This window comes from Lathamus discolor, chromosome 9 (genome assembly GCF_037157495.1).
Source record: "Lathamus discolor isolate bLatDis1 chromosome 9, bLatDis1.hap1, whole genome shotgun sequence".
NCBI classification, from domain to species: domain Eukaryota; kingdom Metazoa; phylum Chordata; class Aves; order Psittaciformes; family Psittacidae; genus Lathamus; species Lathamus discolor.
The window spans coordinates 20,383,260-20,406,564 of record NC_088892.1 but is presented as its reverse complement, the minus strand read 5'-3'; the positions used below and the strand labels follow the sequence as shown (position 1 = coordinate 20,406,564).

The window sequence follows — 23,305 nt, the reverse complement described above, 5'->3', positions numbered from 1 at the left end:
TTCTACTAGAAACAACCAAGTTGCCTGCACCAATGCATGAAGGGAAAAGGTTAAAGCATGGTCCCAAATCAGGCTGAATGCCCAGAAATCAGCCATGAGGGGAGAAAGAAAACCTTTTGATTTACTTTTAATCTCATGATTTAGGGAACCTTACTCCACTTTGTATCTTTTTCAATATCTCATCTTAAGATTCTGTGTAGGTGCCAAACCGCATGTCCAGACCCTGCAGCTATAACCGCACAAAAGGGCTTTTGTGGAGATGTCTTCATTCCCTATGAGCATCATACAAAGGTCATCTGCCAAGAGCTGGTCAGAAGACAGGGCTCATGCTAAGGGAAACCTGCTGCCCGCTCTCACCCATCACACTGCTCACAGAAGACGCTGTTCACTATCTGCATCCCCATCCTCGTGTCACCCCGCTCCTGTTCCAGCATGTGGGTGTTTCATTGCTGGTACCAGCACAAGGAGGATCAGACTGTTTTAATCACATCCTTTCCAGCAGCACCCTTGTGCTGCCTGACCCCACCACCCTTGCCTCTGTTTCCCTACTCCCTATGGAGGGTGCAGGCAATGGAGCAGCAGGGGTCCAACAGGCAGGACCACAGCAATAGAAGGTACTGTCACAGGCATCATCCCACAGGACATTATAACACAAGCAGCTCCTGACAAGCAGGCAACACACTGGTAAAGTCCTCACCTATGACTTACACTCCCAATACGTTCCTCCTGCCCCCCCCACCAGCTGTGCTCTGGAATGAGACTGGAAGCATCTCTGGGGTCAGTGTGTCTTTGGTGTGCCTGGCAGGGCTCCAGGCTGTGGATGAGTGAGGAACGATGAGTGCCTTCACCGCCTGACAAGGTACACATCCCATAGCCAGGCTGGAGCACCCCAGAATGCCACCACTTATCCGGGATTCTGAAAGACCACTGCAAGAAAAGCCACTGCTCTCCCCACAAGCGAACAACATAAAGAAGCCAGGGCTCCACAGTCCATGAGCAGATCGTTGTCCATCCAAAGAGGCAGGAGAACAGCTTACAGCCAAGGGAGTACGGAATCACATTGCATTTGCTTCTCGCATGGAGGGTCTGCAGCCATACAGCACAGCAACATCATCACCAACCAGTGCATTCCTCAACACAGCCTGGGACTGAGCGAGGTTTAAAGCCCAAAGGAGGAGGGAGGGCACAGGGGGAGCCTGACAGAGACACTTCACACACATCTGCTGCTCTTCCACTTCAGAAACTGCGAAAGGCACAGCACAGACCTCAGGCTAAGGCGCAGCTTCCCCAGGAAGACTTCTTTAGGGCTGCCCATGGGGAACCTGAGAGAGGGGATTAACCCGAAAACAATCTCCCGTCTCCCCACGGCATTTCGAGCCGTGCGCTCCAGCACAAGGACACCCCAGCAGCACACTGCGAACAGCTTCTCCTCACAAACGCGTCCTACACGTACCACGCAGGACATCACAACACCCAGCACCCCGGCTCCTCAGCCCTCCGGCGGCCGGGTACCAACGGCCCCCTCCATCCCCGGCCCGGTGCCCCTCCGCGGAGCCGGGAGCCGCGTCCCGCACAGCGATGCCCGGGTCAGCCGCTCTCCCCGCGGGTACCTGCGCCCCCCGCAGCGGCACTCACCGGCGGCGGCGGCCTCCAGCAGCGCGGCGGCCCGCAGCAGGCAGTAGTACCGCTCCATCTCCCCCGCCGAGGTGCCCCCCGGCGGCGGGCGGGCCGGGGCCGGGGCCGGGGCCGGGGCCAGGGCCATGCCCCGCGGCTCCGCTCCGCCGCCCGCACCGCTCCGCCGCCCGGGGCCCGCGCGGCCGCCGAGGCGGGGCCGGGGGAAGCGGGCGGCCGCCGACACGGCCCCGACACCGCCTCTGCCCGGCCCCAGCACCGCCCCCAGCACCGCCCGCTGCCGAGCGCCGCCGGAGCCGTGGTTCCTGCTTTGATCAGCTCCCTTTGCTCCACTTTTTCTCCCCATTTTATCCCTTTTATCCCTCCGCCCCTTTTCCCCTTTTTCCTTTTTCCCCCCTTTTTCCTTCCCCCCCTTTCTTTCACTTTTTTCTTTTTTATATATATTTTTTTCCTTACCCCCGTTTTTATCTTTATTTTTTTTATTTTTCCTTTTCTTTTACTTTCTTCCTTTTTTATTTCCCTTCCCTTTTTTCCTTTTTGTTCTATTTTGGTTTCTCTTTTGCTTTTTTCCCCCTTTTTCCTGCCCCGCTCCTTTTTTCCCCCCTTTTCTTTCCCTTTCTTCCCTTTTTTAATTTTTTAATTTTTTCCCTTTATTCTTTCCTTTTTTTCTGTTTTCCTTTCTTCCCTTTTTTCCTTTATTTTTCTTCCCCCCCCCCCCTTTTTTTTTTCCCTTTTCCTATTTTTGTTTCTAATTCCCGGCTGCTCCCCACTGTCCCAGCACACCCCACAGCAGCCAAACCCCCTCCCCACCTTACTCCCTATAGCACTTCACTACGAAAAAACCCATTAAAACACAAACAGTGTTTTCCTGCAAGCATCATTCAAGCAAATTCCTCCACCAACACATGGGAACATGAAGCCGTTCCACAGCCGGAGCTGGGCAGAGCCCGAAGCACAGCACCGGCCTGACCCACCGGCCTCAGTTTCCCCGATGCTGAGGTTCAAACGATGCCAGCTCATTCTCAGCCGGAGCCTGAGCAGCCCAGGAAGGCAGCCCGGAGAAGTGGATGGTCTTGTTTTTCCAAAAGAGCCTTTTAATTACGCTCCTCCCTGGAACAGCCACCTTTTTCCAGCACTCCAGCAGGCAGGGCCATTAATTCAGGAGCCGCGGTCTAACAATGGTACTGTGAGAAACACCGTCTTTGGGCAGACCTTGTCCCTTCCGCCACTGACCCATTCAATCAGTGCTCCTCACTCCTACCACAGCAGATCCTCGCTAACTGAACAACAGGCAGTGTTCTGTCTGGTTAGGAAGCACATCGTTTGTGACATTGAGGGCTCCTGTGTTGTTACTCATCAAAACACCCAGCTCAGGTGCACAGCAGTGAAATGCGGTTATAAAATAGCCTTATGCAAGGTTACGAGCACAGAAACACAGCCATGCCACGCTCCTGCTCTTGTCTTATCACAGGAATGCTTTTTTCCCTAAACTGCTCATGCAGAAATGAGGCCCATCTAAAATCTCTTCTTCATTCTGCCATGGCTGACTGATGCATACCCACTGCTAACACTGGCTTTGGCACAGCTAAAGCAGTGGAAGATACAGCTATGTTATCCCTGAGGTCTGGCACTCAATCCATTTCTTGCCCTCTGAGCAGAAAACAAAACAATGAAGACTGGATCTGGACCAGGTCTTTGCAGCCAATGCACCCTATCCATGCCCCTGGACTGCAGCAGCGGATGCCAGCAGGAATCCCGCACATCCCAAAGCAGCATCTCCTCCAGCCAATTCAGCTGGCACAAGGAAGCACCAGCCAGCTCAGCACGGAAAAGCTGCGCTGGCTCAAACAGAGGGATAATTGGTCATGGCTTTTCCTTAGCATCATTCCCTCACAAGCCTGTATGGCCACAAGGATTCCTGTTTTGGAAACCTGGCCGCATACAGTCCTTCCTTTTGGGCATGTCAGGATGAATGCCCAGCTATTCCAGCAACACACTCAGCACAGGCGATGTCCACTTGTATTTACACTGCCAGAAGCTATTCCACATATCTGTCTCCCCCAGAGACAAATGTTACACTCTGCCTGCCCAAGGAACGATAAGCGGAGATAGAAGGAACAAGGAAACAGATAAAAAGCAAACAAAGGCAGCCAGAAACATGGATATTTCATTTCAGGGGTTTTCCACCCAGGCTCCATAACAACATTCAGAGGCAAAACCTTGCCAGCTATTGCAGCACCTCTGTTTGCAGGATGGGTTCAATTCCTTCCCCTTAAATCAAAGGGAGAAAGGTGTAGGGAGAACTCCTGCTAATGTCATTAGTTCCAGGTTAAAGGCTAGAAAAAAAACCCAAACCTCAAACAAAATTCAAAACCTTCTTTTTCTCCCCCAAAAATAAGGCTAGAAGGTTCTGTTGGGACTGGTGCCATAATCCAGATGTGAGAAATCACCCTTCCAAAACACCTATTTATTCAGCCAGGAATGGTCCATTTTTTGGGAACCACAGACATCTGAGGCCTCGCAGTGATGCAACCACCTTTTGTGACTGATCCGGATAATCCCATCAGCCACTTCTCTGCAGTATACGCTTGCTTTATCACTCAGAGAAAACACAGGTTTCATTTCCGCAGCTTCCATAAGCTGCTGCCTTCATCTTTCATCGGGGACCACAGCGAAAGCAAGGGCTGAGCAGCGAGTCCAGCTGCCCCAGCCCCACGCATCGCCGGAGGCATTGCTTGGTTAGAAAGCGCATTGATAAATGCTCACCCGTCACCATCAGCTCAATCCACCCCATCTCCCAGCCTGCCCTTCAGAAACACCTCTCTCCTTGCAGCTGCTGGGGAAAACACTTTCTGGTCAAAGGGGTAATTTAACTTGTCACCCTCAATTCAGCCTGCCCCAGCTCCCACACACAGTCCTGCTGGTGCCAGGTAATTTCTCCAAGTGCTCCCATCACTCCAGGGCTCAATTGTTGCACTGGTTTCCCCTGGCTTACCCAAATCCCATTTTTCCTGCTACACCACTGCTGCAAACGCCTTTACCCCACGCATCACATAGCCCCATCAGCCCCAACTCCAACAGGCAGAAACGGGATAAGAGAGCTTTGATTTGTTCTCAGGGTGGTGCTGAGAACTGGAAAAACAGAGCTGGCTAAATGTAGTTTGGAGTCAAACTGATGTGGAAGGGAATTGCTCACCTCTGGAATAAGCATAGCAACATCAAAGACTTGTGCAGGAGTGTAATTAAGCTCTGGCTGGTCTTCATAAAGTGGGATTTTTAGGAAGGTTTCACGTGCAAGGCAGCATCACCCCCAATCCAGGGGTACCATCCACTAAGGACTCCTTCGACCTGGTCCAGGAGGAGCAGAGCCTCCAGACTGGCACAAATCCTGGCCCCAGTGTGGCCAGTTAAGCCTGCACGGATTTCATAGAGTGGTTTGTGTTGGAAGGGACCTCAAAGCTCCTCCAGCTCCAACCCCTGCCACGGGCAGGGACCCCTTCCACTGGAGCAGCTTGCTCCAAGCCCCTGTGTCCAACCTGGCCTTGAGCACTGCCAGGGATGGGGCAGCCACAGCTTCTCTGGGCACCCTGTGCCAGCGCCTCAGCACCCTCACAGGGAAGAGCTTCTGCCTAAGAGCTCAGCTCAGTCTCCCCTCGGGCAGGTTCAAGCCATTCCCCTTGGCCTGTCCCTACAGGCCCTTGTCCCAAGCCCCTCTCCAGGTTCCCTGCAGCCCCTTTAGGCGCTGGAGCTGCTCTCAGGTCTCCCCTTCAGGAGCCTTCTCTTCTCCAGGCTGCCCCAGCCCAGCTCTCTCAGCCAGGACTACGTCAACGTGAGCAAGAGAAAGGACTCCGCTGTCGCCCTCCCACTTGCTCGCTGGGTAAGATGTGCTTTGTTGTTACAACCCCAGGCTGGGAAGGCAGCACACACTCAGGAGCACGCACACCCTTTCTCCAGGCCACAGCGTGTTTCCAGCTTAGCAGGTTATCCCCAGACACGTGGAGCTTTACCAAGCAACCCCCTTGTGCCAGGGCTGCAGGAGAACAAGGAGAGATGGGGACACCGCAGGCCCTTCACTTACCAGGAGCTGCCATCACACACCAACAGCCTGACCTTCGAAAACATCCTTCCTAAAACCCACCTTACCAAATGACCTTGCTTCTCCTTCCTAACATGAAGGGCTACATGAGCATTTTAAATGCTGATTTGGTGCCTTCTGAAATAGCCGCTGACCCGCAGCCATCACCCATCATTACATTTACTATGGTTTTCCCATCCTCCTTGCTAGCCAGCTCAGAGTAGAACCATTCCCAGCTCTTCAGACGCTTCTCACTATCACTCACTCGGGCTATTAAGATTCTGAATGCGTGTATCTGGTTTCCAATAGTACAAGCTGCTTCTTAAAGGTTAGAGTTTGTTTTAAATAGCACAGCCATCTGTCCGCCGGTGGCTGATGGGAGCTGGAGACATCCAAGCAGCCAAAACAGAATCCTTCAAACTGCCGGCTTGTCATTACAAACATTTAGGTTTGAATCAGCCGCCTCCTATAAAAACTCATAGGAACTCCATATATTCCCCTTGTGTATTACACCGAGTCCTGAAGCTGCATCGCGCTGTTGGGGGTTCATCCGTGCGAATACCCGGCCCGAACTTCAGCAGGTACTTGACAAACCACACAATAATCCTCATTTGGGTGCTTTTAGTCTTCGATCTGAAAAAGCAGCTCATTTATTACAGGCAGCCATGGCAGAACCAATGCACAGCATTAAGAACAACTCTTTGCGCCTGTATGGAAGCCAGGCACGTGGACCTGCATTGTTTCAGTCAGCTCCTAAATGCCAGCTAACGCTCTAACTCCTCTATAAAGATAAATCAGTTTATTCCCTTAATTCACAGGACTGTCTTAATTTGACATGAGTTTTGAGGGAAATGGGGTCAGAGCACATAGGGCAGCTATGTGTAGCAGCTACTAAGAGTGGAATTGTTAGTAACCTGCTGGGAAACACATAAAATGAGAAGCAACCAGTAGTTCCCATCAGAAAACCAAGTGTGGCCTTGCTGGCATCACCCCCCAGTGAAAATGCCCACGGTCCCTCTTGTACTGCCTTGGAAAAGGCCCACATTAAAACGTGAACCCAAGGAGACAAGACGAATATATCTATTAATCAGAACAACATACCAAAGTTTATTGATTACTTCAAACAAAAGTCTCTGTAATGAAAAAAGAGCAAGTTGCATTCAGAAAAGGTAACATTCACATTCAATTTCCTTTTTATATAAAGCAACATAAATGTATAAAATTGCATTTAAGTGAAAAAATGTCAGGTTGCAGTCCTCTTTATATATATATATATATATTCTTGCAAGAAGCTGAAAATGTATCTTCTTGTTGCCTGTATAGAATTTACACCTTCTATATACTACATGGTTTTAAAAACCCCAGAGCTGGGCAATTGGATAAATGGCGCAGTATTAGGTACGTTTTCAATCTGTGTGTACACAAATTCAATTTGAAGCTGTTCTGCAATTCCAAGTCATTTCTAGCATCCTCAGAAGGATCAGGGTTAGTTTTCGAGAAGCAGCTGTGACTACACCAAGTTCCTCTGTTACCACAAAGCAGGTTTAGAGGGAATCTTAATTACGTTTCCTATCTTGCAGTGTCACTAGCCAGGGATTAAGCTTCAATCAGCTCTGATGAAGAAACCCCAGCCTTTTTTCCTTCAGGTTTTCCCACCGAGAAGCCTGTACTGACCTTTTAGCTCACTAATGAGCACTGTACCAGTGCAGCGTGTGTACGGGACATGAACAATCACAGCATCGCACTGTCGGGTTACTGCCGCTCCAGCATCCCGCTGGCTTACACCCTACGGCTCCTATCACCACTTTTTCTTCCCTTTTCAACCCAAAAGGGGTCTCCTGTTTGCCCTGATCTCAAATCATCCACAGCAACAGGAATTTCACTTCTGCTGCTTCTGAATGATGAGGATCAGCTTCTTCTGCCCAACACCACACCAGCGCACTAGCCGAAGATCCAAGCCCAAGAAAACCTGCATTTCCCCCCAAAAGACACCTCCCATTAATTCCAACCCACCCCTCAGCACACCTGCCTTGGGTTTGAACATACAGCTATTGCAATGGCTCGCTCCATCCTGAGACTGGACACTTGGAAATGGGAAGAGAAAGATTTGGTTCTCAGAAGGCTCCATCTCAAAACAGGCTGCAGAAATGAGCCCGTTTCTGTGGCTTTACCGGGACAGTTCACGCATACATGGCAAGCTTTGCTCTGTTCCCACTAACGTAACCAGCAAAACCTCCACAGGAACAGACTTTGACCGTAGGAACAGAGCACGACACAAAACAAACCGAGAAGCAAGGTGGCAGGCTTGGGACCATCCGGGCTTGGAATGGTTTTGAATCACAGGAATCAGGCATTTCGGCGCCCGCATTTTAAAGGTTATGTAAACACAAGTCAGCAACTGTATATTTAAGGAGAAAGGTTAGATTTGGCATATAGAGCTTATCTTCATTGTAGTCATCGTATGCTTCATCTGTAGGCACCACATTTTAGCAAGAAAAGTTGAGAATGGGACAAGGTCTGCAAGTTGAAGTCTAGGTCCATGAAATGAGCTAGGAAAAGGGGAAAAAAAAAGAAGGAAAAATAAAAGCTTTGCCCATAGGACACATGCTGGAAGTGCAGCTCCTTACTTGCATGCAGCAAGGAGGCGAGCCGCGGTTGCTAACAAACACCACTTGCATCGAGGCCAGTGCAGTGCGTATAATACAGTGGTCCTGTCCGTACATCCCCTCCCATGCTGGGTGACAGAAGAGCAGCCCCTGGCCATAGGGACTGGGCACATCCCTTTCCCACTCAGGTAAGGCCCATTGCAAAGTCCTCGTGATGCACACCACAACCTGCCTGAGCTGATCCGCATCCTGCTTCCACCGGAGACAGAGATGGAGCTCAGGGATGGCAGCTGGAGAGCAAGACTCAATGAAATCTGCTGAATGGCATCTTCATCTAGTCCCAAAGGGTTGTTTCTTTGCATGTAAGCGACACAAAGCCTGAGCGAGCAGGAGCCAAACACAGCCCCTCTGGAATGAGGTTCCAACACTTCCCACAGCGGTTCCTCTGCAGCGCACCGGGGCCAGGGGAAAGCAGCACGAGGAGGGACCTTCACACCCAACAGTGATGGCACACAGGGCGCTCCATCACTGCTTATGACTTCACTCAACGAAAAAAAGCTGCTTTTTCCACGTATCAGAGAAAAGAATCAAACCAAACATCACATCAGGCATCCCACCTCAGCCTAAAGAGGAAAGTTCCCGCGACCAGGGTACAGGCAGAATGAAAAAGAACATGCCAATTTAAAACCCAAAGAAAATGCAAAATGAAATCCAAGTTCCTGCGTTCCTTTCATTTTCAAACCGCCTTCTTTTTTCCTTAGTGCAAATAACTCAAGATGCAGTTTGATAAGCCTGCAGGATTACAGGCACAGCCCATGTCCCCCGGGATCATCCAAGGGCTGCACTGTCACTCAGGCCTTTAAAGTGTTGAAGCAACTGCACAGTGCAGCAATGTAAGCACAACCACATGAGCCCGGGCAAAATGGCTCAGCACAGCCCAACTTCCAACATCCACAACAGCTTCCTTCCATCACAAACAGCCACAACACGAGGGAAAAGGATCTCTTCTTCCCCCTCCACCAGGAATCAACCCACCAGCAAACAGTCTGCGGAAGGATGCTCAGGCGCTTCCTGAGCATCAAGCGCTTCTCCACGTGGACACCACCACTGCAGATGGACCACAGGCTGCTTCCAGCTATTCCCAGAGGAGGGATGTATGTGACTGAACACTGTGCACTGTCGGTGAAGATTCCTCCTGGATTTTCAAGTATTTCTGCCACGTGCATCTGGCAACCCACAGTTGGGAGGGGGCAGCCCCGGCACCAGGCGGGATGCTCACAGGGCTGCATCTGCAGGAGCAGGCTCTTCCCGTGCCTTTGGGGTGCCCAAAGGGCTGTTATGGGGTTTAAGTCTGTGCTACTTCTTTGGTCAGGCAGAGCAAGAGACTTCAGCAGCTCTCTGCTTGGACAGATCTGCAATGGGCAGAGGAAGCCCCCGTACGAAATGGGGCTGGCGTTGCTCTCTTGCACTTCAATTCATGCTGTTTTGGATGAATTCCTAATGATGCTTTCTCAGCCTCCAATGATGTAGAATTTGGGAGGTTTAATTTCTGAGGGTGTGGGCATGCCACAAGACCAAAGACAAACCGGTACCGTGGGGCCAGTGCCCTGGCTACTGCTTTATCAGCATGGCTGCTTACTGTTCTTGGTGAGACTAAAGAGAACTGTAAGGGTAAAACCATGGTTTTTCCTACAGCATGACAAGATGCAGTGTTTGCATGGAGCACTTCAAAGTATCCTGAGAGGATATCTTTCTGCCAGATTAGTAACAGCATCTTCGTTCTTCACGTAACCATTCTCTATGCGTTTGTACGAGACTAACATAGGCAGATCAAAGGGGTCAGTCTGCAAAAATCAGAAGGAAAACACACGTGTATTGCGATTATCACATTCCCAAACCTTTTCCTGGGTTATTTTTAAAGGAAAATACTTCACATTTCATAGGAGAAGAAGAAAGATCAGCCCGTGGTAAAAGTGCCAAATGTCATTCACAAATAACAGGACAGCAAAACGCTGCACGAAGTCCAAAAGTGGCGCCTGCCTCCCATTCTGCCCCAGCCCAGCCGCCTCCAGCACCAGTATATGGCAGTGGAGAGCACCACCTAACGTCTGTGGGGAGGGATCACGGCTCAGGATCCGTGCCAGATGCATTGGAGGCATGGCAAGCCTGGCTCTCTGTGCCAGCCCCATTACATTGCTCGCTTCTGAAGTGGCTGCAGGAGCGCTTTGCACCAAACCTGAAGTTTTAGGCTTGCAGCTACATAAATTTCACCTAAAAAGTGTGAATTCAATCAGGCACTTTTACTGTTTTACCCTGCTACCAGCTTACTACGACGTTTCAAATCAACTTGTATCAGGATGCTCTCTGTGTGCGTATGTACATACAGACACTGAGGCATACACTGACATAGACAAGTACACGTGTTTAGTATCAATCTATGCAGATGAATTAAAACGTACTTATTTCTATCTGACAGAGCATGCACCCTAGAAAAAGGGGGTTTGATACCATTCAGATGCAATACTGGAATCATTTTAATAGCTGACATTTGAAGGCTTCACTGTAAATACACCAGCGTTAGCTTTTATACCCAGCTAGCAGGATTCCCCGGCTGCATTCTCACATTAAATTATCTGTTAATATCAGACTAAAATATCAGTTCTATTGAGAGCTTTATTTCCATACTGCAAAACATTTCGGTGCGAGAGGATCTGTGCACATCCAGGATGCTGAAGAGGTTGGACAGCACATTAAAATGCATCCCAAGCATTGCATCTCCGTTCCACAAGGACAGCTGCCCCACACCGATAGTCAAGAGGATTACAAGAACCACAGTTTAATTGATCTGGGGAGGTTACAGTTGGTTAATCGATGCCTTTGAAAACCATCCCAACTCCTTCGGATAGGGTACCTGTTACAACACATTAGACTCATCTGAGAATGTTCTGAAAAGAAGTGGTCTGACAGAAGGTCTGGCCGACACTGAATCAGGTGCCTTCCTGCTCCTCTGCAACAGCGAGGCAAAGAGACTTATAGTACATGCAACACACACCCCTGCCTAATGGTCGAACTATACAAGACACACACCATTTGACAGCTAAGTCACATCCTAAGGGATGGAGCAATACACACACCCTAAATACCATGGTTATTAATACTGGCTGGGTTCTGCAGTGTAGGAGGCACAGAGGGTGTTCAGAAAGTAGCCCTGAAATGGTCACCTTTGGGTGAGGTTTATGCTACAAGTGCTTTTGAGGGAGGAGGAAACCATCCGTGATCTGCACGTAACTGGTACCTTAAAACAGTGAGCAATACTGGAGATCTGCAGTGAAACCAAATGCTTGAGACACGGACTCCAGGCACCGTGCTGTGGGGTAGCCCCACCATCCCCACGGTCAGCAAGTCAGAGACCATCCCTTGTTGTAAAGGGTTGAGTACTGCAGCTATTCACTTGGACAAACAACGGCAGCACTAACAAGTGGTACCTCTGCTCCTGGAGCCAGGCTGTGACAGCTGGGCTGGTTCAGCCTGGAGAAGAGAAGGCTCCTTAAGGGGAGACCTGAGAGCAGCTCCAGTGCCTAAAGGGGCTGCAGCAAACCTGAAGCAAGCTGCTCCAGTGGAAGGTGTCCGTGCCCACGGCAGGGGTTGGAGCTGGATGAGCTTTGAGGTCCCTTCCAACACAAACCAGGCTGGGGGTTCTGTGCTGCACGGAGCAAGATGGGCACTTGGGGACCTCCTCCTACATCAAACAATGCTGAGCTGTTTGCCAAATCATCCAGAGGACCATCGATGTCGAATCCACTTTGTCCAACGCTTTAGAGTAGTTTGAATCTAGTCCACTAACACACAAAACTATAGCCGGGGAGAGTGAATCAGCATTGGCTGCATCCACCCTACTTGGACATCCTGAGCACAACCAGCTCATCCACCTGAGGTGCAGCTGAAGACTGAAGGGGAAGAGACAGCCTAAGTATTAAAGCAAAAGATCTAAATTAAAGCAAAAGGAGAAGGGAAAGCAAGGTTTTGCTGGGTGAGCAAATCTAAACATAGGTTTCCAGGAGTTAGGCGTTAGGAAAAAAAGCAGTAGAGCAAGCAACACATAGTGACTCAGAAAGGAAATCACCTTATTCACTCCAAGAAAAGCTGTGATTGCTGGAAGTTTGAGAAAGCATGAAGATAGTGGATGTTCCTGAGGAAGGAAGGCGCTTCGTTACCTGGTTCACAACAGCACAAAAGACAGAAAATTGCAGTACAAGAAAGGCAGAAACCGAGGCAAACACAAATGCAGTAAAACAGGATAAAGAAAGGAAAACAAAAGGAAAACACATTTCCACACAGGAAGTGCAATAAAGACTGAGCAGAGCCAATGCACTGTTATAGGGAACTTGGGGTGGATCCCTGTCCCATTGACTTAAGGGCAAATACCCATCGACCTGGCTTCAACTCTATCCTCCCATTCCAAAGGGGACCCTCGGCTGCCAACTTGTGGGCCCAGGCACCTAAATAACATCCCTCATCCTCTTTGTCCTTTAATTCTCCCCATGGGAAACTGATCCCCAATATTAATGTTAGGATATTCATAAAGGGTCTTGATTTGAACCCATCTAACCTGGTCTTATATGCCTTTACAAAGAAAGGGACTGACTTTAGTGCCTGGCTGCTGACACAGACATCTAGAGCTCGTATCTGCTGCAGGCGTCTTCCAAAGCTCAAAATGTACATTTAAATATGGCTCAGCCCGTGCTTAGTTTGGAATGCATGTATGTATGAAGAGACGCCTCTGGTTGACACGTACTTTGCTTTGCTAAATCATTTCACAAGAGCCTTTTTTAACACATCTAAAGGACTCCTGAAAGCAAGCATTGCACAAGGGAATGGATCCCCTGGCCAAGTGCTGAAGGCTGCTCCTCCTCCTCCTCTTAGGGGAGTTGAGGTTGGGCTCAGAAACCCCCGGGTCACCCTTCCAGGTCACCCTCCTTCACTCACTCCCAGCCTATTCAATGGGGGTGTCCAGCTGGAAACTACTAAATCATATTTAATGGGAGGAAATTACATGGAGCCTCAAAGAATTCAACCACACTTCTTCAGCCATCTCTATCGCTTTCAACTTGAATGGTTTCAGGGGGATTTTGTCTTGCAGATACACGTCTCAATTCACTGACACTGGGCCAAACTTGTACTTGGAATGTTATGGGAGAGGAAAACCTTCACTACTTTATTGGAGGCTTTTTAAATTGAGATTATCATCAGGCTGAGACGGCTGAGAGCTGGGCTGGTTCAGCCTGGAGAAGAGAAGGCTCCTTAAGGGAGACATTAGAGCAGCTCCAGTGCCTAAAGGGGCTGCAGGGAACATGGAGAGGGGCTTGGGACAAGCGCCTGTAGGGACAGGCCAAGGGGAATGGCTTGAACCTGCCCGAGGGGAGACTGAGCTGAGCTCTTAGGCAGAAGCTCTTCCCTGTGAGGGTGCTGAGGCGCTGGCACAGGGTGCCCAGAGAAGCTGTGGCTGCCCCATCCCTGGCAGTGCTCAAGGCCAGGTTGGACACAGGGGCTTGGAGCACGCTGCTCCAGTGGAAGGGGTCCCTGCCCGTGGCAGGGGTTTGGGACTGAATGAGTTTTAAGGTCCCTTCCAACCCAAATCAGTCTTATTCTATTATCATTTATAATAAGGACCCAAGATAACAAGTTATCCCAGGTGAGGAAAGTGCACTGAAACCTCACAGCATACAAGAATTTCAACGGGAGAAGCCTATTTCAAACCTCAGTGTTTGGAAGGTCATCCCATGGTCTCCTGGGACATGGCCACCCTTACTGGGCACCACAGTGCTGGTCCTGGTTCCCTTCCAGGAACCACCAAAGCATCTGCTGGGTGTCAGCACAGAGGTTATCACACACTAACAGCACCGGCCCCTGGCCCTTCTCCTTGCCCTAGCACTGCCTAAGGACATGAAACCCAATGGCAAGGCACCACGTGCTAACCCAAGGCAGGACTTGCTGCTGCTGCTGCAGGGAAAGAAGGGCTGCAGGAGGGAGGGCAGGCACAAGGAGCAGCGGGGGCACGGCTGGGGTGACAGTGCAGTGCTGCAGGGATGCTGAGCACCGCTGGGCAAGCAGAGAGCAAGGGAAGGAAGGACTCGGCAGGGTGCGAGTGGTGAGCCCGGCACTGCTGGCATTCACCATCTGCAGGAGTGGCAAAAACAACTTGCAGGAGATGGCTTCCACTGCTAAAACGAGCCCTCCTCCTCCTCTATAGCAGCAGAGAGCTGTGAAGGAACCAGACTGCTTCGAAGGAGACCTTTTCATTGGAGGCTAAGACAGTACGAGCCCTTGGTTATTAAGGGGAGTGGGAGACATGACAAGACCTGACCCTGATCTCCCTGCACCAACACCCGAGGACAGATTCAAGGGGAACACCATGGGTGTGCTCTCTGGCATGGATTTCTGCGGGACACAATATGAGGGGTTTGATGATCCGTTCAGGTTTGAAAGGGACATTGCATTTCACAAGAGATAGCAGTTTCCATCCAGTGAAGGCAGCCAAGGAAAGTGAGCCTCTCCTCACTACAGACATAGGCAGTATTTTTAGATGAGCTTCCTGACATTTCTGGCATGTGAAAGAGTGAGATGAGACTCTAGAAAGCCTTCCTCGAGGCGCGAGTGGCGCACGGCGCTGCTACAGGTTCAGCTGGTGCTGAAGACTAAAAATACTGCGCAATAAATACATCCCCTTGCTCCTTACCTGATGGTTCTTCTCTTTCATACTTTTGAAAACTATTAGAAGAATCTCTGGGAAAAGGCTGATAAAGATCAGGAGGATTATTGCCAGCCACGTGGAAACTGAAGTCAGCATGTGGGCAAATACAAAATACATTCTTTGCTGCTTCAAGAAAGGCCTGAAAGAGAAAGGATACAAATACATTGTGGTTAACACAAACTCCCCAAGAAGGTCAGAATCACAGCAGGTTCAGATCACACCGTCAGCAATAACACCTCCCTTTCAGATGGGGATGGGTGCAGCGCAGACACACGCTGCCCATCCGCTACCAGTGCGTCTCCTGCCTTCAGCTGCACTAGTCACTTTACATGATGCGTTCTGCATCTTCCACATCTGTTTTGTTGCAGGGTGTGGAGGGGTTTGAATTTTGCTGCCATCACTGAAAGAGGAATTATTCCCCAACCAAATCATTTTAACTTTGGGCTTTCCTATAGCTTCTGGTTTGCTTTTGATAGAGGGAATCCAGAGACTCTTGGTCCCCACAGGTTATTTGCTGTTTCTCCCCTCCCTTGACGATGGAGAGGAGCTGACAGATGCTTATGAAAAATGCCTCATAAATAACTGATGACAAGGCTCTCCAGTGCTGTGCATGAACTCCAAAATATGGGGCTACGAGAATTAAGCACACCAGTGGAACACTCACACACTGCAGCACAGAAGCCTGGTTAGATCTCGGGTCTGCATCTGTTGGTTGGGAACGCTGAAGAGTTAAACAAAGCCTGTGACCCTCAATTTAACTGTTCAAATCAATTGCACATCTTTATTAGCAGGCTGCTGGGTCAGGGATTTAGCCAGCAACCCATGGGACTAGCCCATGGGAAAGCAAAGGTGTAAAATGGGAGATGCTCTCTGCTGTGAATGCCAACATGAACGTCTAATTCCAGCATGGAAAACAGGAAGTTAATAGTACTTGCAATGTACTATTTGCTTCCCTGCTTTTGCAAGACACGAAGACTAAAATCCTGGTTGCATTCAAATCAATGCGAATTCCTTCTCCTCATCAGATCCAGGATTTCAGCAGCAGGATCTGTGCTTTTATCCTGCTTATTTTCTCCCTCTTAAGCTGCCCCAGAGTGCTGGGTCCTCTTGCTCTGCATCTGCCTCATCTGCTCCTTCCCTTCTGTATCTCCCATCAGTTTTTCCTTTCGTTCCCATCTACATGCACAAACAGATCCTGAAATATTTATCGCAAAACCTCCTAATGAAGGACAAGGGCCTCAGCACCAGAAATGACCTCAAAGGCAGAAAAGCAAACCACCTCTTGTCAAAGCCAAGCACTTCAATGACAACCACAGCTTTATCTGCTTTCAGGCTGACAGACCTCCTCCAGCACATCTCATCATGCAACAGCCCTCTCCAGCACCAGCCTTTAGTGTGAATTGGATGGAGGTACCATCCCTTCCATTCCCAGTAGAGAAAGAAGCATGGCTGCACACACCCTGACATCCATACGGATGTCCCGAATAACCTGGATAATCCAAATGAGGGGATGCTGCAGACATGACTCCCACAAAGCCGGTGCTGGGCATTCCCCTAGGAAAGCACCAGGAAAAGAAGAACAGATACTTGCCAAATGACTCCTCCCCAGAAGAATGAGAAAAACACGTAGAAGGCAAGGGAGCCCCAGATCACAAAGTGGTTCATCCACGTCCAGAATCGGGTATCTAGTGCTAGCTGTGTGAGTATCAAGAGAGACAGAGAACAGGCATTACATGCAGGGCACATCTCATTGTATTTATGTGACTTCTCAGGCTGGTTTCACATTAAGGTTGAAGGTTCTCCAAAGAGCTACCTCTGTACATGTGCACCAGGGAACATAGAATCATAGCACCAAGGGACCTCAAAGCTCCTCCAGCTCCAGCCCCTGCCACGGGCAGGGACCCCTTCCACTGGAGCAGCTTGCTCCAAGCCCCTGTGTCCAACCTGGCCTTGAGCACTGCCAGGGATGGGGCAGCCACAGCTTCTCTGGGCACCCTGTGCCAGCGCCTCAGCACCCTCACAGGGAAGAGCTTCTGCCTAAGAGCTCAGCTCAGTCTCCCCTGTCATCAGTGCAGGCATTTTCAATACAGATTGGCACAACATCAACAGGGAACCAGTGAGGTTCTAATGATAACTGACACTTTTTAATAGGATAAATCTGATACAACCTCTGCTGTGAGAGGGGAGAGATGTCTAAAGGTTACAGGGTCTGTAATTGCCTCCTGCCACCACCTGCTGTCCTGAACCAAACATAAAAGACTTTTTGCAAGGTCTTATGCAAACTGTTCCTTCTGGAATGCTCTGGGAAGCAAAGCAGATTTGCTGCTGTTACTTAACAGATGTGCTTCTGTGATCCTTCTGGTGCTTGTTTAAGCCATGTCTGAAACACGGTGGACAAACACAAGGTCTCTTTGCTGCTCTCTTGCTTGAACTGAATGCCAAGGGCTAAAGGTGTGGGGGGAAATCAGCCATAATTAACTGAAGCTCTCAAAAGAGGCCAAATAATGGGAGAATAGTTTAACTAAGACATAAATACTTTACTACAGCCCAGGAATACAGACTCAAATGGTCAATAAGGAAGTTCTGCCTCTATGGAAGAGAAGATTTAAGTGGTGGGTAGTCTTAGAAACTTCATCTTCAACACATTTACTGCATGATCTGACACCACATCCACATGCATTGGAAAATTACTACAAGTGCCTGCAGGAGCAAGGCAGATCCTCACCTTCAGCGTGACGGTGAACACCAGCACAGTGAAAACAATCGTCCCAAAGGTCCAATTCCCAAAAACCTGGAAAACACATTACATTGCCGCAGGCGTCTGGGTCCATCTCCTTGGAGAGGCACAGCAACAACGATGAGGACAGGGGTGCAAGCAGGGACCGGACGGGAAGGACGGGATGGAGCAACTACTACGGGGTGTTGATGCTCAGAGAGGCGATTGCTACCCACTACTCTACCCTGTGCCATGCAGTGCTACATAGACAGAGGACCCAGAGCTGGGATGGTGACAGGTACAACCTCCTACTAACAGCAATGTCAATACAAGTCATTGGACCACCTGTATGTCATGATTTCTTGGCAATTTACTCAGTTTCTGCTTTCTTGCAATACCTCTGCTCATCATCTCAGTTTGCAGAAGGCACCAGTGTGTATATTTTGCCATCTGGTCTGGGTTGCAGGTAACTAGTGACTACGCACAACAAAGAAAAGCAGATACTGTCTATGAATCCAAATGATGGCAATGAATGGGAGGGATGCTTACCAAAGGCTGTCAAGACCTGAATGCATACATCAAAACAGAAAGTGAAATGTAAAAGCTTCCAAACAATGCAACAAAAATTAAAGTCAATAGGAGCAAAACAGGAGTCACTCAAACAGACATGGATACCATGAACGATTGCTGGTAGCAGTTCTCACAGGCAGAAGTGGCAACAGAATAGGACATAACCACACAGCTTCTTTTAGTGCCACACAGACTTGACCTCTGACGGCATTTGAAGCACACACCAGTGCTTTGTCTTCTAGTGAATACAACCTGAATGGCTATAAATACAGAAAAGCACTGAATCTACAGTACAGGGGTTTGGCTGCATGTAGCTGGGGCTATAAATGTTGGCACTGATGCAACATACGCAGACACAAATTTCATCAGCTTTTTTCCAAGTGTTTGCTGCTAAAAAAGCCTAAGGTGTTCTCCAGGGTCAGAAGTGATGATGGAAAGAGGCTTCCCATCGATGGAGATGGGATAACACACTGCATACCCCTGTGGGGAAAGGGTCCTGAGACAGCTCAGGCCACCACGTCTGCACCAGGGCTTGGCTCTGTACTCAGTGAACGAGCAGAATGGAAAGAAGGAAAGAAAAAAGGGAAAAGAAGAGAAATCCAACTTCTTTTTTAACCTGCTCCTGCCCTGGGCCATGGCCTGGCATCACACGGAACCGTGGAATAGGCTGTGCAAAGCTCGCTGGGTTGGAATAAAGCTGTGTGTGAGACTTAGTTCTTTTACCTAGCGAGTTTAACCAGCTCTGCCCTGTTTCCATGGCGATTTGGGAAACGTTTCATCTCAAGCATTTGCTGCAGAATCACACCATAAGCAAGGCTACGCCATCGGATGAGACTTGAGACACCGCACAGATTAAGCGTGTAGCTGTTCCCTGCCAGGCGTATAGAGAGGCAGGGCACAGAAGCAGCAGTCATCGCTCTCCCTTTTGGGTATGTTTTGGCGGCATTACCTTTCCATTATCTTCCAACGATGAGTTTTGGAAAAGAAAATAAACCCCAAAGAAAAACACGAGTCCTTCAAAGGCGCCCAGAAAGGTCCAGTACAGGAACGGCCTCCACTGCAGCATGGCATTATCAGAAACCTTCCTGCCAAAAGAGGGAGCAACGAGAACATCACCATCACGTTTAGGATGTGCTGTAAAGCCCTTTGCAGCCAGCTGATCAGCTCTGGAGCAAGCTCTTGCTGTAGGGGACAAGGAGGTGAAACACAAACACCTGCCATAGATGCCTGCTATAAGCAGCTGCTGGTCGTGAGTGACCGTATGAGGTTCAGCATATTTTCTCCTTATCAAAACAAAACCCAGCCCAAAGTGAACAGCTTTAACACCATCCTGAGCCTCTCCCTCACCCCCTGCACCACGCACAGTGTCTGGTATCAACTGCTCAATTTCAAAACCAGAGCAGCCATATGGGATGCAGTGAATGCATCGTGTGCTCCCCTCTTTTTGCTGAATGCACCAACTCCCTGGTTGAGAAAAGCTCTGCAAAGCCCATTCCTGGAAGCGGTGCCTTTCTGAAAATAACCTCCCGAATCATTTGGAGGGTGTTTTTAACACGGGGGCTGCAGCAGGAGGCTTGGAATATCGGATGGATGAGATCTGGCACAGAGGCAGCAGCAGCAAAGGGATGCGCGATGGGATGGGCAGAGCTGTGCATGGACCACAGGCAGAGCCCAGGGAGCGGGGGGCAGCTATCAGGGCAGGAGGGAGTCAAAGTTTCCTGCATCATTATCTTTTCAGATTACTTTCTTTAAAATCTGAAGATTGATGGAGAGAAAAGCACCAAAAATCCCCATTCTTTTCTCATTTTAACCCCTAACTGTTAAAGCAATACAGGGATTCCCAGCAAGATGCACCTTGCAAACTGGTGTGGTGCTGGGCTCCTAAAACTGCAGTTTCTAAACCAACCCCCTATTGAATCCTATGCGTGATGATGCAGCAACAATGCTCTAGCATACCACAATCTGGGCATGAGTAAAGAGCATGGATAAACCAGACTGTAAGTGGGGCTTTTTTATTGCAAGAGGGAAAATAGGTCCCTCTGTGAGCTCTGCTTTGCATTCACACTGAAGTCCTGCGGTGCTCATCGTAAACAGGTTTTTACAGCCCCTCAGACTAGAGATCTGCAGTGCAGCAGCTCAGCACTGCACACAGCAGCAGTCCTGCATTCAGCAGCACATACATAGGCATGACTATTCAACCTGCAGCTACCTGCCTGCACAATTCATGCTTTCCCTCAATGAACAGACCCCAGAGATCAGTCACCAGCCCAATGCATGAGGCTGTTGTTATCGGTCTATGTCACACAATATTCAATTACCTATTTAAAGATACAAGAGGTGGCATTTTGCCATACAAGTGGAGGAACACGGAGGTCTAATCAATCATGGATCTGAGCACTCACTTCAAAAGCACCCAAGCCCTTTCCTACCCTCACACTGCTTGTTGCATTCTGATTCTTCCATACCTAAAGTAACATTCACACAATGCCTTTAGGTTGTGTGATGTCTGATTCCCCACCCTGACCCTGCAAAGGCATCACTCTTGGCTTGAACATGGTCCTGCCACACACAGCTCCTCCACGCTGAGGAGCATCTTAGGATGGTGACAGGGCTCGCACAGGGCAGCGGCCAAAGCAGTCCCAGCCTGTGCTTGCTGCCCATCACAGGAATTAGCAACAGGGATGCATGAACAGGGTCCTCCCCAAAAAAGCTTCTTTCCTTAGTCCTTCCTGAAGGGCTGCACCCAAGTGTGAGTACATGGGCAAGGGTGGGAGGAAGACAGGAAGCATCTCTGTTTCCATGGGAGGCTGGATCCTCTCCCCACTGCAACCAAGGAAGGGGAGAAAGCAACCAGCAAAGCAGAGGGAGACAGCCTCCTCTTAAACTGCCTTTTTCCTGGGCGATGCAGCAGAAAACTCCGAGTGTGTGGACCAAACAGCAGAATTCCCTGGTAACAGGCTCTGATCTGGGCATTTGGCCTTTGGAGGGGAAGCCTGGGGGATGACATCCATTTAGACAAGCTGAGAAACTACCTGCCTGAGCTGGGCTTCAGAAACATTTGTCTTTCTCAAAACGAGAGGACCTTTTTTTCCCCCTGAAAGGCAGATCCTCCCTCCATCCATTACATGCTTTATCATGGGCTTGGCTCACGCTGCCTACCCAAAGCTAAGGTGAACGGATGGTCTTGGCCACACGGATTGATTTTTCCTATGGATGAAGAATTCCACCTACAGTTTATTTTTCTTACAGAGACACAGCAGTGCAATTGGCCAGACCAAATACTGTTAGACAACAAAATAAGTAGAAATGGGCAGTAAATAGGACATTGCTCAGCTCTAACACGGAGCCAGCAGAGACAGAAACAGCCTTTTCTGCAGTTCATGGTGACTCCATCACCAACACAAGTGGTGACACCTGCTCACACTCCTGCACCAACACAACTTAAACCATGGTTAACCAAGCTGTGAACAGGCTTACCCAGTCCAGTGCTACTTACATATAGAGCTGAGGATCTGAGGTCAGTGTGTCGATGTTGATGTGCTGCTCCAGGAGGCTGTAAGCCAGGATGGGTAGTGATGTGAAGCAGATGTTGTACATGGTAAGATAAGCAGCGTCATACAGTGGCTTGAAAGAGGAAGAAAAGGTCAAATGAGACAGAAATTCCACTTCAGAAGTCTCCCCACAAAGAGGTTTAAAGTTCCAAGCTACTGCTGCTGTACGTACCCTACAGATTCATCCCTTTGTCACAGCCACATGGGATGGTTTCATTCGATAGGGGTCATGCTCCATGCAATGCAAGCTGCATGGCCAGGACCCTGCTCCCATTGCCAGGAAGTTTTGTAACTGGCTGGTCTCATCTCCAGCTCATTCTCCAGAAAGCCATGATTCAACAGCCCTTCCCACAGCTTTCCTGTGGCTGCTCTTGTGCTGCTGGTTCTATTAATACACTCGATGTCTCCTGTGACTCTCTAAAGGCTAGACTGGTTTAGAGGAACTACAGCTTCTTCTTTTAAAGAGGGGGGGAAAAAGGCAAGTGCTTCTGCCAAGAGAAGCAGAGAATTATCTCCTATCATTTACTCTTCCTCACCATTGCTTCGGAGCCCAAACAGACACACAAGCCCATTAAGCTGACACAAAGGCCAAAGCTCTCATCTCCAAGCACGTGAACCCGCTCTCCGCACTGATCTGTCTCTCATCTGACACTCATTTGGACTAAGCAAGTGATGACACTTGGGATGTCTCTTTTTAAAGGCTGTCAGAAAAGAATGAGCTGTTCTGCCTTTTAAGAGACACTTTCAATGCAGGGAAATGCAGCACAGGGGAACAAATCAGGGCTTCTTTGAAAGCTGCTTTATTTAAGAGAAGCAGAAGCAGCAAAATAGGGTGGTGAGAAACCAGCTAAACCCCTCTCTCATTACTTATTCCTGGGTGGTGGATGGGAAAGGAAAGAAAGCAGATTTCTTTCTTTTCAGCTATGGGTCTCACACATATTATGTTTTAGACAACAGCATTTAGCAATAAGGTCGGTTCCTACTGTCCTCTGCAGCAAGGTGAGGAAGGGAGAGGGTGCTATAAGCCAAGCCTCTGCTAGGACACCTCACTGAGGTCCTTGCTTTTTATCGTGGCTCCAGAGACACGTCACTGGAAGTTACCTGCTGTGAGAATCCACAGAAGAACTGGTATAAAAACTGCGGCAAAATGAAGCAGAGGTTCTGGGGAAACAAAGGACAAGCGGTGAGCAGGGAAATGAGGACTTCTCAGCCTAAATCCAAACCGTTGTTCCCATTTCCAGCCATTAGCGCCTGACATGACACTACCAGACAAATCAGGGCACTGTCTTCTACCAAGCACAAAACTAACCCAAGGAGCAGTCAGTATCTGCAGAAGAAAATCATGCTCACATTCCCTTGTAAGCACTAGTTCCAATGGACAGGCACACGGCAGAGACATATCCT

General features: G+C 49.3%; 2 protein-coding genes across 8 annotated transcripts in view; both read right to left on the bottom strand.

Annotated features, from left to right (window-relative positions):
• Positions 1 to 1,775, bottom strand: part of MCF2 (MCF.2 cell line derived transforming sequence) — a 62,767-nt gene extending 60,992 nt beyond the window's left edge. For both annotated transcript variants that reach the window (XM_065689517.1, XM_065689519.1), the window contains exon 1: positions 1,636 to 1,775. In XM_065689517.1, the coding sequence (XP_065545589.1) occupies positions 1,636 to 1,762 (127 nt within the window). In that variant the 5' untranslated portion in view covers positions 1,763 to 1,775. The remainder of the gene's footprint in view (positions 1 to 1,635) is intronic.
• A 5,011-nt stretch (positions 1,776 to 6,786) lies between these two features.
• ATP11C (ATPase phospholipid transporting 11C) overlaps positions 6,787 to 23,305 on the bottom strand; it is a 66,410-nt gene continuing 49,891 nt past the window's right edge. For 4 of the 6 annotated variants that reach the window (XM_065689247.1, XM_065689249.1, XM_065689245.1 and 1 more), the window contains 7 exons: positions 23,003 to 23,062; positions 21,847 to 21,974; positions 19,300 to 19,435; positions 17,790 to 17,855; positions 16,656 to 16,759; positions 15,050 to 15,203; positions 6,787 to 10,157 (listed from right to left, as the gene is read on the bottom strand). In XM_065689247.1, coding sequence (XP_065545319.1) covers positions 10,041 to 10,157; positions 15,050 to 15,203; positions 16,656 to 16,759; positions 17,790 to 17,855; positions 19,300 to 19,435; positions 21,847 to 21,974; positions 23,003 to 23,062 — 765 coding nt within the window. In that variant the 3' untranslated portion in view covers positions 6,787 to 10,040. Of the gene's footprint in view, positions 10,158 to 11,224; positions 11,321 to 15,049; positions 15,204 to 16,655; positions 16,760 to 17,789; positions 17,856 to 19,299; positions 19,436 to 21,846; positions 21,975 to 23,002; positions 23,063 to 23,305 lie in introns of all 6 variants that reach the window. The other 2 variants (XM_065689246.1, XM_065689248.1) reach the window with 2 other exon arrangements.